At 38.0% G+C, this 18,379-nt stretch overlaps 1 protein-coding gene across 1 annotated transcript; it reads right to left on the bottom strand.

Moving 5' to 3' along the window:
* Positions 1–1,021: 1,021 nt before the first annotated feature.
* Positions 1,022–7,853, bottom strand: LOC127634124 (uncharacterized). The gene is made up of 4 exons (XM_052113528.1): positions 7,787–7,853; positions 3,733–3,887; positions 2,963–3,055; positions 1,022–1,575 (listed from the first exon to the last, which is right to left on the bottom strand). The coding sequence occupies exons 1-4, from the start codon at positions 7,851–7,853 to the stop codon at positions 1,246–1,248; spliced, it is 645 nt and encodes a 214-aa protein (XP_051969488.1). The 3' UTR covers positions 1,022–1,245.
* Positions 7,854–18,379: the final 10,526 nt, after the last annotated feature.

Below are 18,379 nucleotides of genomic sequence, written 5' to 3' on the forward strand. Positions count from 1 at the left end.
TTGGCATTTCCATTAATGTTACTACATGACCGGCCCACAAACAAAGTTTGTGCTTCACAATCTTTGTTTGTGCAGGCCATATTGTTTCTGAATCCAACACCATGTCGGAAAAGAGGTATCTAGACTTTGCTTCCAGCCATGTGCCTCTTTGCTGGGGTTTATGAACCAGAGAAATACCTTAAGTGTACTTCATCTTTGAGTGCTGCATCACCTTTCCTACTGGGCCTAGACCCTCTTATAGACATCTAGAAATTCTGAGATACTATTCTTCTCACCACAATTGTACAGAGCACACTCAAAAAAATTATTCTTTAAACTTACTTAATTTAATTATGGACAGTGGTTCCACACAAGCAAATTGCTTTTTATTAACATTAATGGAATTTTTTGAATCTATGTAAACTCCTTGTGTTGGGACAACACAACTGAATGGGGAAGAATCTATGTGAAATATTAATGTTGAACTAACTCAATGGAATTGCTTCCCTGTAACTTAAATCGGTTAAGTTAAGTGAACATGCAGTAGTTTATTTAAAACTGTCCAAATAGGTTACAGTCAACAAACACAAGGAGATTTGTTTCAAATAACTCATTTAAATTATGGACAGTGGTTCCATCCAATTAGTTCTTGTTACTTTAACTCAGTAGTATCTATTTAAAGTTACTCCTTTCAAAGCAGCATTTGTTTGTCTGTGATTGTTTTGTAGAGTCATAAAAAGACAAGATATGTAACAAATTATCAAACTGTATTTGTTCAACAGTTGCAATAAACAGTTTTTAATAGCCTGCTCACCCATACATTCAACTCTTTAAACTTGTGCAAATGTATTAACATCATCAAAAATTACTTTTACACATTGTTCAAAAAATTCAAAAGACTTCTGCAAATTCAGTGTAAATTAAAATTCTATAAAACTTGGTAAAAGAAATACAACTTTTTTCTTTTTTTAACAAATTCACACAATACAATAATATAAAAAATCCTCCATGCAACCAAAACGTCCAGATGGCAATGTGTCTAACGATACGTTTAACAATTATCAAATGACATATAACTGCTAAAATGTACTAGACATCTTTCACAGAAAATAACAGATGCACCAAGCACCAAATAGGCAGCTTGCAACTAAGTTCAACAATTTTGAACATTGAAAATACAACAAGTGTATCCTGCAATAGAAAATCAAAATATTGCCCTTTTTTAACATTAAGGACTGTTCCTGGAATGCCAGAATGTTAGAGTCCTTAATCAAACACATCAGAGAAGAGCTTTGTCTTCAGTGTTTGGACTTTATTGGACAACTTGTTGCCATCTAGCTCCAGAATTATTTTTTGAAGGACTTCGAATGTGTACCTTAGTTCAGGAGGGTAGCTCAGGTTCAGTCCATAAATAAGTCCCAGCAACATGGCTGCTGTATATGGGACACTGATAAGGTCCTGAAGAACCTTTTGACCCTCTAATACCACTCCAAGATCTGCTGGGCTGTCTTCCATGTCTGCACCTTCATGTCTTATGACATAAATTCCCATAACAGTCTTCTGGATCGCCTCCTCAGTGCTGGCAACGTCTGTATCCTAGAAGGGATATTAAAAAAAAAAAAAAAAAAAAGTACTCTTAAATTCCTGTGTATTAACTTTAACAAAACATTAAAGGGTTAGTTCACCCAAAAATGAAAATAATGTCATTAATGACTCACCCGAGAATACTTTTTGTGCGCAAAAAGTAAACAAAAATAACGACTTTATTCCACTATTCATTTCCTTCTCTCTGGGCCTCACGTAGTGTAATAGCGTAGCGTGTCTGTGTTGTACGTCGCACGTAGGCTCACTATTGGCTGACGCTGGTCATGTGTGTGATGCGTGTGTACAACACAGACGCGCTACGCTATTACACTACGTGAACTCACTCGAGGCCCAGAGAGAAGGAAATGAATAGTGGAATAAAGTCGTTATTTTTGTTTACTTTTTGCGAACAAAAAGTATTCTCGTCGCTTGATAAACTTAAGATTGAGCCACTGTAGTCACCTGGACTACTTTGATGTCTTTATTGCCTTTCTGGACATGGACAGTATACCGTACATACATTTTCAATGGATGGACAGAAAGCTCTCGGACTAAATCTAAAATATCTAAAACTGTGTTCCGAGGATGAACGGAGGTCTTATGGGCTTGGAACGACATGAGGGTGAGTCATTAATGACATAATTTCCATTTTTGGGTGAACTAACCCTTTAAAGGGGTGGTTCAGGATTTGACATCAGACCTCATTTTCAAGTGAGCCTGGTTGTTATTTATCAGTGGAGACAGTTTTAAAAAAAATTCATTCAGTCCTTACTTTTGGTTAGTTCGCGGTTCACGGTGCACGTTAGCCTGCCATTAAAACAGTTTTACCCACTCCACAGTACACCAAAAGCAAATAAATTATAACGCCAGACTATCGATGTAAATGTCTGTTGAGAGTATAATGTTAGAAATCAAAGTACTCTTGCATCTCAATTATCGCATTACATTTACAATACACTTGCGTGATTGTTATGTGGACCGACTCTCTCGGTTTCCTAGGTAACCAAATATAACTCCGCCGCTGCTGTAGACTGCTTATAAATACAGGGAACAAATTATAACTAATGCAATGTGATGAAAGGGTAGTTTGATTTCTAACATTATTCTCTCAACAGACATTTACATCGATAGTCTGGCGTTATAATTTATTTGCTTTTGGTGTACTGTGGAGTGGGTAAAACTGTTTTTAATGGCAGGCTAACGTGCACCGCTGACTTCAGCTAGCCTAGCACCAGCGAACTATCCAAAAGTAAGGGCTGGATGAATTTTTTTGAAAACTGTCTCCACTGATGAATAACAACCAGGCTCACTTGAAAATGAGGTCTGATGTCGAAAATCCTGAACCACCCCTTTAAGCATCCTTGAAAATACAGCAACATTTTAAAAAGCACATACTCACCATATACTCCCAAACCAGACTGCTAGGGTCTTCGTTCAGGTATGCACAGAGAGATTTGATTATGCATGCTCTCCTCACTTCAATGTCATCAGTCTAAAGATGCAAATAACATTCATCTATTATTACTTTGCCTGATTATTTACTTATATTACTTTACCAGACAGTCATCTGGTCCCATTGACTTCCATAGTATAAAACATTTTTTATATGGAAGTCAATGGGACCAGATAACTGTTTGGTTACCGACATTCTTCTAAATATCTTCCTTTCTGTTCAGCAGAAGAAAGCAATTCATACAGGTTTGAGACAACATGAGGGTGAGTATATGATGACAGAACTTTCATTTTAAAGTGAACTATCCCTTTAAGTGTAATACAGGCAAGCAGTCAAGATGTACTTCTAACAAACATTAGCCACTTTTCCAACGTTGCCAAGCGTTATTAAACCGTATATAGTTATATAAACCATATCCATACCAGCTGGGCAGGATCGGCACAGAATGGAACAGTTAAAAAGAGAATGGTTTGGTCCAATGGTGGAAAAGCAGCTGTTGAAAATGTCTTTCAATACGATGAACAAAATGTTATATGTAACATCTGTCAGTTTACAGTAATACTTTGTATTTATTGTATTTATCATGGTAATAAACCTTATCTTATTAAGTCTGTGGGTTGTTTTTATGCATGCTCATGAGCATAACCCCAAAAGTCAGTGGCCAGTGAGAGAATAATGTTTTAATAAAAGGTTTTGTTGAGTGCAGTTTTTCATACCCGTGTAGTGGGCACCAAGAGGTTTTTAATTCTTTGTCCAAGGACTCCTCCTCGGTTTGCAAACATCTTCATTAGTTTTCCGGAGTATCCATCCAGCTTGGCAAAGAATGTTGACACCAATGGGATTGTCGTAATTCTCTCAAATTCTGCACAACCTACAAACACATGAAAATGAATTTGTTATAACCAATATAGTGGCCGAGGCATAAGCCATTGATCATCTGGAATCTGATATGGAACTGATAATTGTTTTCCTTAATTTAATTTAATAATTGATTTAATTTAAATAACATTCCAACTTTGTTTTTTCTCATTTATAGTCACTCTTTTCTACAGTGCATTGATTTACACTGTCTGCTCACAGCTCAATCAGTGCTTTAGCGTCATTCGTAAAACTTTAAATACTATCATTGTGCAAAGCCGTGGGTTGTAACAAAGTTTGCAAAATTATTACTTCTTTTTATAAATCCTAAAAAGGAGCTTCACTTACCTTAGCCAAAACGTTGTTTTTTCAATCAGCAAAGTTGTGGCATTCCTTCATTTCACCAAATTTAGGCAGTGATGAACTGGAAAAACCATAATGAAAAACATACTGTCATAAAAAAAGAACATCAGAAAACATGTCAAAATATATCCGTCTACAGGCGAATGAGCTTCAGCCAATTTTACTGGGACTGTAGCTTAGATTAAAGCACTGGGATGTTTTGTTATTAGACATTCTAAAACGCTTAATGTGTTTAATGTACTAATACTAACCATACTACACTAATAAAGCATACTATGTACAGAAAAGCAAATTTACTCACAGGTTATAAATGCTTAAGCTGGCTAAATACTTAATACTGAGAATTTAATATTAAAAGATCAAATTCTGTAACGTTAAGTTACATACCTTATTAATAAACTACAGGCTGGCGTTATAAACAGATTAACCCAGAATATGAACTAAACGCGTTGCATTCATATGCTGGCTTCATCTGTTTATCTGCACATTGTAAGGTTTATCATATATATATATATATATATATATATATATATATATATATATATATATATATATATATATTATTAGATTTGTATAATATCACCGTTAGCCACATTAAACATCTTAGAATGTCCCTCGTTAGTCATCTTTTTAATCGAATGCAATCATCAATTAATACCGTAATCAACACATTCAACACAATATTTGATAGTTAAACAATATTAAAAGCATCCCAGAACAGACTTAACGAAATACTAAAAGAAATTAAACACTTTGCATTCGAATAACTTTATAATTAACTTTTCTTACCTGGATGATACTGACACCATGCACCTCGTTGTCACCTCGTTCAGCGCATCGTCTTCATCCAATACGTTGGAAATCGTCACATCCGTTTTTTTTGAATCGCGAAATCAAACCACTTACGTTAGTTTAACGCTTGATAATTAAGTATAGTGGACCATTACACAACTTAAGTTACTTAAACGCAATACAATAGTGTTTTGATGGGAAAATAAATATATGTGGGTTATTTTAACAAAAAACATTTGGGTAGAACGAACAGTGCCCCAAAACCATTTTTTTGAGTGTAGTTACCTGAGTTACCGTAGACTTTGTCAGTTCGAAATAGTCTGTTCATTCTCTGTTGTTCTCTCTCAACATCAAGGCATTTCTGTCCACAGAACTGCCCCTCACTGGATGTTTTTTGCTTTTGGCACAAGTAAATTCTAAAGACTTTTTGAAAGTGTGTGAAACTCCCAGGAGATCAGCAGTTACAGAAATACTCAAACCAGCCCGTCTGGCACCAACAATCATGCCATGCTCCAAATCACTGAGATACATTTTTTTATCCCATTCTGATGGTTGATGTGAACATTAACTGCCACACAGTAGGCTGATTTTTATAATCGCATGGATGATTGTTGGTGCCAGATGGGCTGGTTTGAGTATTTCTGTAAATGCTGATCTCCTGGGAGTTTCACACACAACAGTCTCTAGAGTTTACTCAGAATGGTGCCAAAAACAAAAAACATCCAGCAGCAGTTCTGTTGATGGAAATGCCTTGTTGATGAGAGAGGTCAATAGAGAATGACCAGACTAGTTTGAACTGACAAAGTCTACGGTAACTCGGGTAACTGCTCTGTACAATTGTGGTGAGAAGAATAGAATAGGGTTGACACTGTCTTGGTGGCACGAGGGGGACCTACATTGTATTAGGCAGGTGGTTTTACTGTTGTGGCTGATCTGTGTATGTCACCGTGCATTATGCTGCATATCTGCACAGACACAATGTTGATTTACTCTCTTCAGAACGGCTGTAAATGTAGTACAACCAAACACACACTCACATTCCAGAATAATGATCCGTTTCTACACTCCTCCAGTTATTTTGTTTGCTTATTCTTGTAATGTAGTTAGTTCACTTGAATTTCATTGCAACAGGCTGCAGTAATGGTTTCTGCATCTAGATGCATTATTCTGACTCTTTTATTGCTCCTTTTCTCCATCCTTCTCCAGATTGTGTAAATATGTTTCCTGTTGATGTGACTCAGAGGCCTCACCCCTCTCCGTGGCCCCCCAATCACTCACCCCTTTCCTACAATGCAGAGACACATTACTCCAGAGGCAGATGTGTAATATTAAGAGCTGTGTCCCAAAAAACTGTGCAAAATGTGTGTCTCCGTTCTGACACTCAGACAGAGAGAGTGAGAGTTAGGAGTGAACGAAGGCGAAAAAGAATGTGTACATGTGGAGATCAGGTGCTGCTAACAGATCAAACCTGGCCTGGCACTCTTGCCAGGTTAATCCATCTTAGATGGCAGTCACTTCTGGCCCCAGGGAAAATGCCTTAAGCATCACCAATTTAAGAGTAATGGCAAGCTTTTGATCTCACTGGTTTTTGATGAATGGCTCAATGCTTACGTACTTTAAAAAAAAAATCTAGGAGGCCACGAACGCAAAACCTCACATAAAATGCACTGTGCCTGGCTCTACGTTGTTTTAGAGTCTTCTACAAGACTTGAGTGTAGTTTGAGTAGAATTACCAGAATTCCCTTAACGTCATGACTGCAGTCGGCAGCCAAGTTTGAGGGAAGCTGTTATTGTACTAAGTGAGTAATGGAGCGTTTCTCAATAGATAGAATACAAACAAGTACTGTGGTGCCATTGAAAGATTGCCATGTTCTTAGATCATGGTGTTTACATGGTACTCCAAGGTACTGCAAAGTATACCATGGTATAACCATTATACATGTCCAAAAACCAATTGTTTTACCATGGTAACACCATCCAAAACTTTACTTTTATATACACCATGGTACTGAATTATTATCATAATCATAAACCATAGTATTTACATGAAACTCTAAGATACAGTATTTCAAAGAATGCTATGGTATTATCAAGGTACATGTCCAGAAAGCAATGATTTTACCATGGTACCGTGTCCAAGAAACATTGGTACATTGAGATACACCTTGGTACTGAATTATTATAATAATCATTAACCATAATGTTAACATGGTACTCCAAGATACAGTATTTCAAAGAATACAATGGTATTACAGTGATAAATGCCCCCCCCCCCATTGTATTACCATAGTAACATTTAAAAAAAAAAGGTAATTTTTTTTGTATGTAAATGTAGCACCAGTACAGTGACAGAGCAGCAGAGTACTTAAACGGATAAAGTTAAACACACACTATATGTATACAGTACAATCACACTCACAACAGACACACACACACACACACAGACACACACACACACACACACACACACACACAGTGGGATATATACATGCAGAGGTGCATATATAAACACAGAGAGACGTTGACGCCTCCCCCAGTAGCTGCACAGATATTCAGCTGTGAGAGGCAGAGAGCAGGAGTTACAGGGACAGATGGTGCATAGTTTTATAAAAAGTGCAGGTTTTTTTCAAACTCAGTAAGGGAAGTGCTCAGATTATTTGGTTCTGTCCGTCTCTCTCTCTGTTGCTCTTGTTTTTTCTTGCACTGTTTTGCCTTTTGTATGGCATTTGCTGTTTTTCTTCCCTTCGTTTAGTGTACGATTGCTCTCATCTGGTCTGCGCTCTTTCCTGAAGAAGGAAACCCCCTCTGCAGCGCAGATGATCATAGCAGAGCTTTAATGCCATTCCTCTGACTCACTCCACTGAGGAACAGTGGATTTTTGTGTGCATCATGGAAAGGAGAGAGAGAGGTCTTAGGAAAAGGGCAGTGTTGTGTCTCAGTCGCGTCCTTTTGTGGCGTGCACTGTTAGTGTGTGTGTTTGTGAATATGCCACTCTTTTCTAAATCTGTTAGCACTTTTTGAACATTTAGAAAGGCCTTTTTGAATTAAAGTTCTCAAAGGAAACTCTGATTACTGGAGGTTGCTCTTTCATAGCTCAATGCAACATGAAACCAAAATTGACCCCGTTTACTGCGCATGTTGCACGTTCCTGATCTTACTGTAAGCGATTCATCGGTGCACATTATTCCGAAGAGAAATGTTTAATATTGTTGTATATCCTGAAGTTAAATGGGTTGCGAACTCTGTTTCATGTTGACTTTAATGGAGTTCTCAGTTATGTTTTATTGAATTATCCAACCCAGTCTCATGAAAATTCGTACATATTTTACGAGTTGGCTATTTCTTATGATTTAGTAGGAGTTTGTATAAATTTGTACGATTTCATCACATGCAAATGCCCGGATGTCTAATGCGGAAGTAAGTATGAGTTTCGCACATGAGGCGTTAAGGACATACTTATTAATATTATGCCCTTACCCAAACCCCTTATCTAAACTTAATCAATCAGTAGAGTGTGTAAACATGATAGCAAGCTGTTGTGTTACAGAAGCAAGTAATTGTCGCATATTAGATGGAAACGTGTCCAGCAATGTCATTGAGTGCAGTCGTACAGTATCATTCAAATTAGCCAAATTTAGAAAGGTCGTATGAATCCTTGCGATTTTTGCAGTGAGAGTGTGTAGGAATGATCAACTTTGTCCATGATGTTTCTCCTAATATTCCTTAGGAGAAATAAAAGTGAATGCATTTAGACAATAATGGAAATACATTTAGAGTTTAGAGCTATACAATTAAAGTGGAGATTCTTTCGGTTGTTGTTTCATGTGAAAGATTTTGTATCCCAGTTCCATGGCTTTCAACCTACTGCTGCCACATTCTTCAGAACATTACACAGTGGAACATTCCACCAGTTTGTTTTTTCCCTTCTTTCTCTTCTCTCTCTCTCTCTCTCTCTCTCTCTCTCTCTCTCTCTCTCTCATTTCTCTAGCTTTTTCTCCTTTTTTGCTGACCTACTATTTTCAACTACCGCTGTGTCTTACAACAGCTTTCTGCGTGCCTTCATGGGGCAGTGGTTTTGTAATCGGAGTCTCAAGTTCCAGGTTAACAAGGGCACGCATAAAAACAAACCAGCCAGATTGACTCCTCCGGTCCCTGCCAGCACACTGGCACAGTTTTAACTGCCCGGCCTGGAGAACTGGATGAGTGTGCATCTCACAGGAGTGAACTCCATAACCCGAGTCTGCTGTACTAACCTGTGTGGGCCCAGCTCGCAGAATTAATTTGTTAAAGAATGTAAAAATTTGTTATTATAGCAACTTCCAATGCAGGTCAGCATGTCAGTGTGTATTTTTGTTCTTTATTTGTCAAATTAAATCCTGAGATGTATTTAAATGATGATTCCTCACTGAGTTCAGTCTCCATAACGTGAGCACTTTAAGGCTCTTTTCAACTTTTTCAACTGGCAATGGCACCGTTCTCTCTCTCTGTCTCTCTATCTGTCTTCCTCTCTTGCCCTCGCTATCTCTGTAGAGTGAGAATTGTAGATCATGTTGGAGCAAAGAAAACTCCTTCCTGTGAACTGAGCATGTCAAAGCAAGTCAGCAATGAAAGTCTCCCTTCTCTGTTCTTTTTCTTTTTCCATTTCTTCTACCCCATTTATGGTTCTTCCAAGCCTTGTGTTCTATTTGTGTACTTAGTCCTCTTAAAGTCCAAATAAAATCTAAATTGACCCTATTTACTTTCTTAAAGGAATCAATTAATTTATGTATAATTTACAGTACTTACTCTCTTGTAGTTCTAAACCAGGATGGTGTTATTTATTCAGCGGAAAGCAAATGTTAAAATTCTATTTCGAATGTTTATAATTCGAAATAGATTTCGAATTATAAACATTTGAATTTTAAATGTTTTTAAAATAAACATTCGCTCTGTTCTCCAGACAAAGCTATTGTATGTCTTCAGAATAACTAGCACTTAAGTTGCAATAAAAAAAAATATTTCAGTCTATTTTTAAGATTTATGCATTTCAATTGTATGACAAATTGAATTGAGTAGCCTAATCTTCAACAAAATATACAGTAGATATTATGAATTAAGCATAATGTGAAGTATTGAATTAATAATTAATTTTATTACAATTATATATTACATAATATATTAGTGCTGTCAGTAAATTGTTCAATTTTAAGCAGAATTAATTGAATAATATTCACAGATTATGAAAGTGCTGAAATTTGACTCTAAATATATTTATTTTCCTGTCAAAATGCATTTATTTCCTTCTTAGGAAAGAAAACCAGACAATATGTAACAATATAATGCTTTATTAACATTTTCCAAACAAAGCCTTCCACTGTATAAAGATAGAAATGCATTAAAATAGCACCAATTCAAGTAACATTAAAGTGTGAGTGTGAGTTACATATTCATTGCTATGGGCAATACATCTCTAAAACTCTCATCCTCCACAATATTAATCAGCCAATAGACTGTAGCTATCTGTTTTGTTACAGCAAATGTGAAGCTGCATTCATAATTCACATCAGGGTGGCAACACCATCATCAAGCGCTGCATTGAAGTCAACATGAAAAGCGTTTGCAAATGTCTCTTTCTGCATTTTCTTGACAGTTAAGACTTGGAGCTGCTATCTGAAGACAGTGTATTCAGAAACAAACTGTATTATATTATAATGTGCAGATTATGTTATCAATTGCGGTTCACTTCCCTGAGTTAAGACACATTGCTTTCATACGAATTGCACATCATACCAAACTTCACATGAACTGTACTTCAGACCACTTTTTCAAGTAGGATCAGGTGCAGTTTGGAAAATAGCTGTGCATTAAACCAAACAAATAAAACTTTGATTTCAAACAGACTCAGATCTACACTATAGTGTGAAAGCACCCGTAGAAACTTCCATGTTTAGAAAGGCCAATGACGCCCAGTCCAACAACATGGGCAAAATCTGATCAGGCGTGCAGGGCTGGAGAGGAGATGGGGGAGGTCAGTTCTGCCTCCTAAACAATTTTCCTCTCTCCTCTGCTGGGGAATCACCCCTTACAAGAGCCCCTTCAGCCCTGTAGGTCAAATCGTGGCACAGTGCCTCTCAAAGCCGGCTAGTGAAATCATTGGTCTGCAACTATAAATCTGAGGCATGTCTTTATCGTTGCATGATTCACACAAGCTTCCGTTGGTTTGGGGTTTTTTTCATGGATGTTGGGTGGGGAAAGGGTAAAGTTCACAACTCAAGATGGGAAGTATAGAAATGAAAACAATGCTTTGAAACACCAGAGATGGCCTAGCACGATAGCAACTCCCTATTCCAATTCTCTGAATGGGCTTTTATCAATGAGACTGTGAGTATTTAGGTCATTCCTCGGGCTCATCCACTGCTTAGCTGCCACTGCAGTATGGTATGGATACTTTGGATACTGATATTATATCGAGAAGATCCTCACATATAAACATTGATTCAAAAATTTTTTTTAACTATTGTTTATTTATAATGAAAATTTATACTAATCAAACAAAAACAAGCAAGAAAAATGAATAGTTATTTAGGATAGAACTATTAGAACTATCTCTCCTCCGTTATCTGACACACTTTGGCAAGACTGAACACGATCATCACTGACTGTTGTGATCCATACACCTGAATCATCTCTTTAACATGAAGTGCTCTTGAATATGCCTGCTTTCATCTGTCAAGTTTTGTGAAGCTTGGAAGGTGTGTTTGCATCAGTGACAATGACAATGACTTTATTTAATTTAAATACTTCAGACGCAGCACAATTGCAGTGCTAATTTGCACCTGTTTAAACTAGATTGCAGGTGGTGAATAAGATGTAGGTTTTTGCATTGTAATACCACATGCTAAAGAGGCACAACTGTTTAGTGAATTTGCCCCATACTGTTTCAAAAGTATAGACACAACACATGTTAACATGATTTTAGTGTAATAAAATTGCTTACTGGGAATACAGGGTTTATCAGCATTACGTTGTCATGACAAAGTTGTAAAACTGGATGTAACTTTACGGTTAGTAAACAATTTTATCACTCTACAACCATGTTAACAAGTGCAATGTTTACGTTGTGTGGCTCTACTTTTGAAACAGTGTGTATTTTAACATTTATGGATTGGCCTCATTCAACTCCATTATAAGTGCCTTACTCTAACCTTGATTTTTGCTTCTTCTTTTTTTTATGAACGAGGGTCAAAATTGTTTGTGCTATCAACATTATCCAACAAATGCTGTTGAAATTGTGTTGAACCCAAAACATTCCTAAAATGGTGAAAAGTACTCATGCTATCTTCAGAAACTGTAAATTTTTTTCCCCATGTAATCGAGGTATTACTATTGATATCTGAAACATTTGGTTTGCTAAGAAAAGAAGAGTTATCACCCATCCCTACTCACCGCTGGGCTAATCAGCTGCTGAGAGCTGAAGGGTGGTGGAGAAGGGAGACGATGACTCGAGGACAGCTGTGAATTTGTCTCGTTTTCCCGAAGGGCTGTTTGCACAACGCTGTTCACGCAAGGGCTGAATGAGTCCACAGACAATCTTTATTGCACATCCTGAAAGCAAACACCCTCCCTCCCCAAGCATGTTGGGAATTCACAGCCAAGCTCTACACAGTCACAGGGCTCACCGTTCCCAAGGCAAGGGTGGATCTTCAGACAGACTGTTTGGAATATAATTGTTTGGGGAATTTTGGTTTTACAGTACTTTGAAAGATGGGCTTTATTTTTCTCTTCAAATGGGACAGTGGAGCCATGTTGCAGCATATCAGCATCCCATAGCAAAGATCTCAGTAGGCTTTGCGTGTGTGTGTGTGTGTGTGTGTGTGTGTGTGTGTGTGTGTGTTGGGCATTATAAACCTAAGAGATTTTACAGTAAAAGAAAATTTCCAGATTCTGGAAAATTCTGGATGGGTTGCAACCCCACCCATATATCGGTCAGTCACTATTTGCCACCAAATTACTGCAACAACCATAAAAACAAATTTTTTTTGAGTCTACAAAAGAAATCGTTTTTGAATGTTGTGCAGATTCCAGTGGGGAGCGGTAGTGTAGTGGTTAGCGCTACGAACCTGGCGACCTGAGTTCGATTCCCGCTCATGGCCAACACCAGTGACAATTATCTGAACTGGTCCTGGTCGTCCCCTAGGTTAACTCAGCCTAAAATGAGTACCTGGTGCGCTGTGTAAATGTTGCCACTGGGGAAACAAAGGCAGTCAGGCGTGGTGCTGGCCATCCACCCCCTTGTGTACCGTTCTGGCCTTCATAGGTGCTTGCTAACAGCACTTGCCCCTACAGTCTGTTAAGGCTAAATGGGGGATCTTTGTGTGTGTGAGAGAGAGAGAGATAATCTGGACAGGTTGTATATAACTTCATTTGCAGCAATGTTATTGTGTCACATAAACACACGCACACGTCTCTTTTTGTGTTATTTCTGAACGTTTTGACTGATTAAAAGTCAAGTAATATGCACATTCCACAATCTTCACAATCAGTGTTGCACTAAAATATTTATATATTTTTTATATTTTACATGCTTAAAAACTGAAATATTTATTATGACAAGATGAGCGATTTATCCAATCCAAGCCAGCATTGTTTACTCTACATTCCTACCAGTGGGCCCTGTTGCATTTGGACATTTAACAGAGTACGTGCTTGTCCTCCTGTCCAAAAGGAGTGTGTCTCCGAGGCATTTAGCCAAAAAGCACTGCAATAGCTTTCATTAATGCAAATACAAACATTTCATAGTAAATATTTGAGACTGGTATACACCCTGTGATTTGAGCCTGTGTAAATATTGTATGGAAAGCATAGCTCTACTGTCTGATGTATAAGTGTTTAGAGTTTATCAGAGGTGAGTTACAACAAAATGACCGTTGCATCACATTTTGTTATGATTATGGCCCAAGAATCTTGATTTCTCTACCAGTGTTTCTCTGTCACAGTTTAGCTGAAGGAGTGTATAATGACGTTTAAATTAGGATAGATATTATTTAACGTCTCTAAGGTCTGTAAAGCACAAATACATCCTCAAGATCAGCATGTCTGTTTGATAAACACTTTGGTGCGGATTTTCCTTCTCGGATGAGAGAGACAGATAGTGTTTATAGAGAAGACAATGGGCCATGCAATCACAGACAGATGAAAACACACTTGCACACACTGTCATGTACTGACAGACACATAAAAATTACAGTCTTCTATATACATAATCAGATTGTCTGGAATTCTAGTCTTTCATCTCACTGGGTTTAGCTGAAGTTCGAAACAGAAAAAATACTGATGGATGGATCACATTATGGCGTGTCGTCCAACAGTTGTCCGGCCTTTGTGAATGTTTTTCTCTTATTAATGAAGATACATTTATATGCCACAACAAAAGGCTACATGTTTTTGTGGGGGGAAAAAATTAAGAAGAAAAACAGAAAAGAAAATTCTGTCATCATTTATGCACCCACATGTTGTTCCAAACCAGTATGACTTTCTTTCTTCCATGGAACACATAAGGACAGGCATAACGTTAGACTCAGTCACCATTCGCTTTCACTGCTTTTTTGTTTTCTATAATGTTCCAAGGAAGAAAGAATGTCAGTTAGATTTGGAACGACATGAGGGTGTATAAATGATGACAGATGCTTCATTTTTGGGTGAACTATCCCTTTAAAAAATGGCCATTGTGATTTTTTTTTTCTACACACACACACACACACACACACACACACACACACACTCCTATACTCTTTCGCTTGTTCAAAAACACAGATCAGATTTGCAAACTCTTGCAGAAAAAGAGCTTCCTTTCTCTGCCCAGTGGCCCTCAGATTGATGCAACAACATTCCTTCCTAAAACATCCCTTTCTTTCGCTCTCTTTTCTGCCTGTCGTCTCCCTGTCTGGCCAAACTTGCCCTCCAAAAGCGAATAAGTGGATCTTTCTTAGAAACTGATAGTTTGTGGAAAATTGCATTTCCGTTTTGTCCCTCTGTGCTCATGGATCTATGTATACACACATCTATACACTGTCAATCACATTTTCACTCCTCTTAGCCTCAACCTTGTAAGCAAAAATAGTCTCTTGTCTGCAGTTCCTTGTGAGTTATCTGCGGTAAAAGATAACTGTGCAAACTAACACACATGTATGTCTGTAGTGTGTCAGAGGCCCCCAGCAGGACTGTGTGGACTGTATGAAGTACCCACCAGGCCCTGCTGTGGGGAGAGAGCTTCTTTTTGGGGCACAAAGAGGGGTTTGTTCTGGTGAAGAGGCACTCTGGCTCAACAGACTCCAGAGAAGCCTGGAAATCGAGCAGCCTTCCCTCATCCCCTCTGTCTCTCCCTTCATCAACCTCTGTCTGTCTTTCTTTCACTTTCTTTATGCAAAAATGATCTGCACATATAGTTGTTTGCCCATTACCTCGATACACCTTTATCTGCATTTATTTATTTATTTTTCCTCCCAAATTTGGCATTCCCAATTCACAATGCGCTCTAGGTCCTCATGTTGGCGTAGTGACTTGCCTCAATCCGGGTGGCAGAGGACATATCTCAGTTGCCTCAATCCGTGCATCTTGTCATGTGGCTTGTTGAACGTGTTACTGCGGAGACAAAGTGCGTGTGGAGGCTTCACTGTATTCTCCGCGGCGTCCATGCACAACTCACCACGCGCCCCACCGAGAGCAAGAACCACTTTATAGTGACCACGAGGAGGTTACCCCAACATGACTACCCACCCTAACAGCTGGGTCACTTGTTTGCTTAAAAAGCCTGGCTGGATTCACTCAGCACGCCCTGGATTCGAACTTGCGACTCCAGGTGTGGTAGTCAGCGTCTTTACTGGCTGAGCTACCCAGGCCCCTTTATCGGTGTTCTTATTGGCGTATCCAATGTGTACAAATGTTGTGCGCATGCCTGTTTACATTTTGAGATCAACAGCAGAGTTATCCGATGATTTCAAATTGCATAAATGTGGTTTTCTTACATTGTTGTTTTTTTATAAGCTGATTTTTTTAATGGTTATCAGTAAGGTTGTCACGATTCCATAATTTCAGTTGTCGGTACCAATACCAGTAAAATTTCACAATTTTCAATACCAATTTAAATATCACAGCAAAAAATTTATATTATGCTATTGAAAATATTTTATTAGCCTATTTGAAAAGTGAAATATCAATGTAAATAATACATTAAAACATCTCCAGTTTTCCTTTGTGTTGTCACCCGAACTTGCAAACTTGCCGCAAATTCACCACTGATCATTTTCACATGCAATTGAGCTTTGTGGCAAACTTGTGGCAAATTATCCATTGTTACCAAAGGTTTGCCATAGTTTCACCACTGCCGGCAAAGAGCTGCAAACAAATTAAAAGCTCATTTGCATGTGAAAATAACGAGCAACAAATTTGCAGCAAGTTTCGATTTTTTGTAATTAAGTGAACTTTGCTTTAAATTTTTTTCAATAATTATTATTATTTTTTTTTCTGAATTTCATGTTTTGAAGTTTAATTCAACTTCAGTATCAAAATGGCGTATAATCAAATTAATTCATAAAACTTTAATAAAATGAAAATAGAACAATTGCTTTGTAACATAAAATTTAATTTTTTCATCAAATAATGTGCCTCTGTAAGGATTCTCTCCGCATAATCTACGGAAAACACAACACCTGTCATATTTTTTGTCAAATAAATTGTTGCACAACAGAGCATCACAGTATGAATGAAAACGTGGATGATACATTTTATTCAGTGCAACAGCACTCTTGCTTAAACATTTTTATTATAATTATTATTGTTGTGAACATACATTATAGAGAATATTACATATTACTATACAGTATTAACATATTTCTCTCGCAAGTTGAATCAAGCTTTTATTTTGACATGAAGGCTTTTTAGTTTGTGTGTGTTTTTGACGATAGCTTCACACCTCCAGACAAGTTTTTGATATGGCTCAGTGTGATTATTAAAGCGCAAAATGCTGCAAATTATTTGTTTAAAAATAGTCTGCAGGCACTACACACTTCACAGTGAATAACTGCTCAGTTCTGTTATCTATTACAACACGCACATTTGGTCATTTTAGTTAATGAGCGGCTTCCCACATTCAATCTAAAGGGTACAGCACACGCAGACAGTAAATTTCTTTAATTAAATCGCATTATTTTGCAGTTTACTAGTTATGTTAGGACCTATCACGATTTTAATTAGATTAATTGCACATTATTTTCCCCCCAAATATGTCAAATTCACGTGTGGGCATTTGAAAGCAGTCTTTTGTGAGCGTGCAAATGCATCGACTGCATCAACACTGGTATCATGACATCTTTTTTATTTTAGTAACGACTTGGTACCGAACTACAGATACTTTTGACATCCCTAGTTACTAGTATGCAGCATAAAGAATGTACTGTGCAATACGTAGTAAGCAGAAGGCTAACATTCCACTCCAAACACAGCCCTTCTCTCTCTCTCTCTCTCTCTCTCTCTCTAACTCTCTTTCTCTCTCTTTTTCATTTTTTTTCTCTTACTCTCTCACTCTCTTTGTGGGTCAAGGATGAAAGGGCCCTCTTCATATGAAGAGCCCATGTTACAGTCCTGTCACTCAAGCAGCTTAAAGGCCCCCCTTGCGTTATTCCAAACCTCAAACCAAACTCCTCAACTTTCACAGGACGGTCAGTTCAAGAGGGGAGGGTGCAGCTCGAGGGATCAGCATACCTGTGCAAGACCCTTTCCAAACACGCAGAAATATCTGAATGGATTTTGTTGTGCTCTGTACACGTTGCCCTATAAAAGGTTATTTTAAGCCATCGTGCGTACACACTCGTGTCCCCATGAAACGACCCACACACATTGCTTTGTACACACACACCTCCTCCACTAAATAAACTCCTGTAAAGCCCCTTCAACACAAGCACAAACAGGGTCTTATTTAAACCCTGCGACCGCAGAGCTCAACTAGCTTGATAGATACTGACCCCTGTATTGACTGACGGGCCCGGGACCTGACGGAGAGCCGAGGAGAAACTGTAAAATACATCAGAGTGATTTTGTGATTTACAGCACCGGAGGCTGTCACGCCATAGTTCCTGCAGGCTCTGGACCAGACAGAAATGTCTAAAACAGCTGGTGGCCCCGCTAAGCGAGCCCCCCGATGAGGGTTATGTTTAGGGCTGTAAAAGAAATTACAGTTGTTTAGTATTTTCTTTGAAATTGTAGTTGTGATTCATTTCGATTAATAGAATTTATGGTAAAAGGCTTGTTTTGTGTGGGGAAACTGCATGAAATATTTGTATGTGAGCTGTACATCTAAAGCAAGCTGAAAATTGT

This window comes from Xyrauchen texanus, chromosome 41 (assembly GCF_025860055.1).
Source record: "Xyrauchen texanus isolate HMW12.3.18 chromosome 41, RBS_HiC_50CHRs, whole genome shotgun sequence".
Lineage (NCBI taxonomy): Eukaryota > Metazoa > Chordata > Actinopteri > Cypriniformes > Catostomidae > Xyrauchen > Xyrauchen texanus.

What these genes read in the sequence shown, in the direction of transcription:
- LOC127634124 (XM_052113528.1), bottom strand. Translation starts at nt 7,853, where the DNA reads ATGATCATCTGCGCTGCAGAGGGGGTTTCCTTCTTCAGGAAAGAGCGC. An exon ending in CAGACCAGATGAGAGCAATC is followed by an intron (nt 3,888 to 7,786) that starts GTACACTAAACG and finishes ATGTGTTTGTAG; the next exon opens with GTTGTGCAGAATTTGAGAGA. An exon ending in GTCTGGTTTGGGAGTATATG is followed by an intron (nt 1,576 to 2,962) that starts GTGAGTATGTGC and finishes TATCCCTTCTAG; the next exon opens with GATACAGACGTTGCCAGCAC.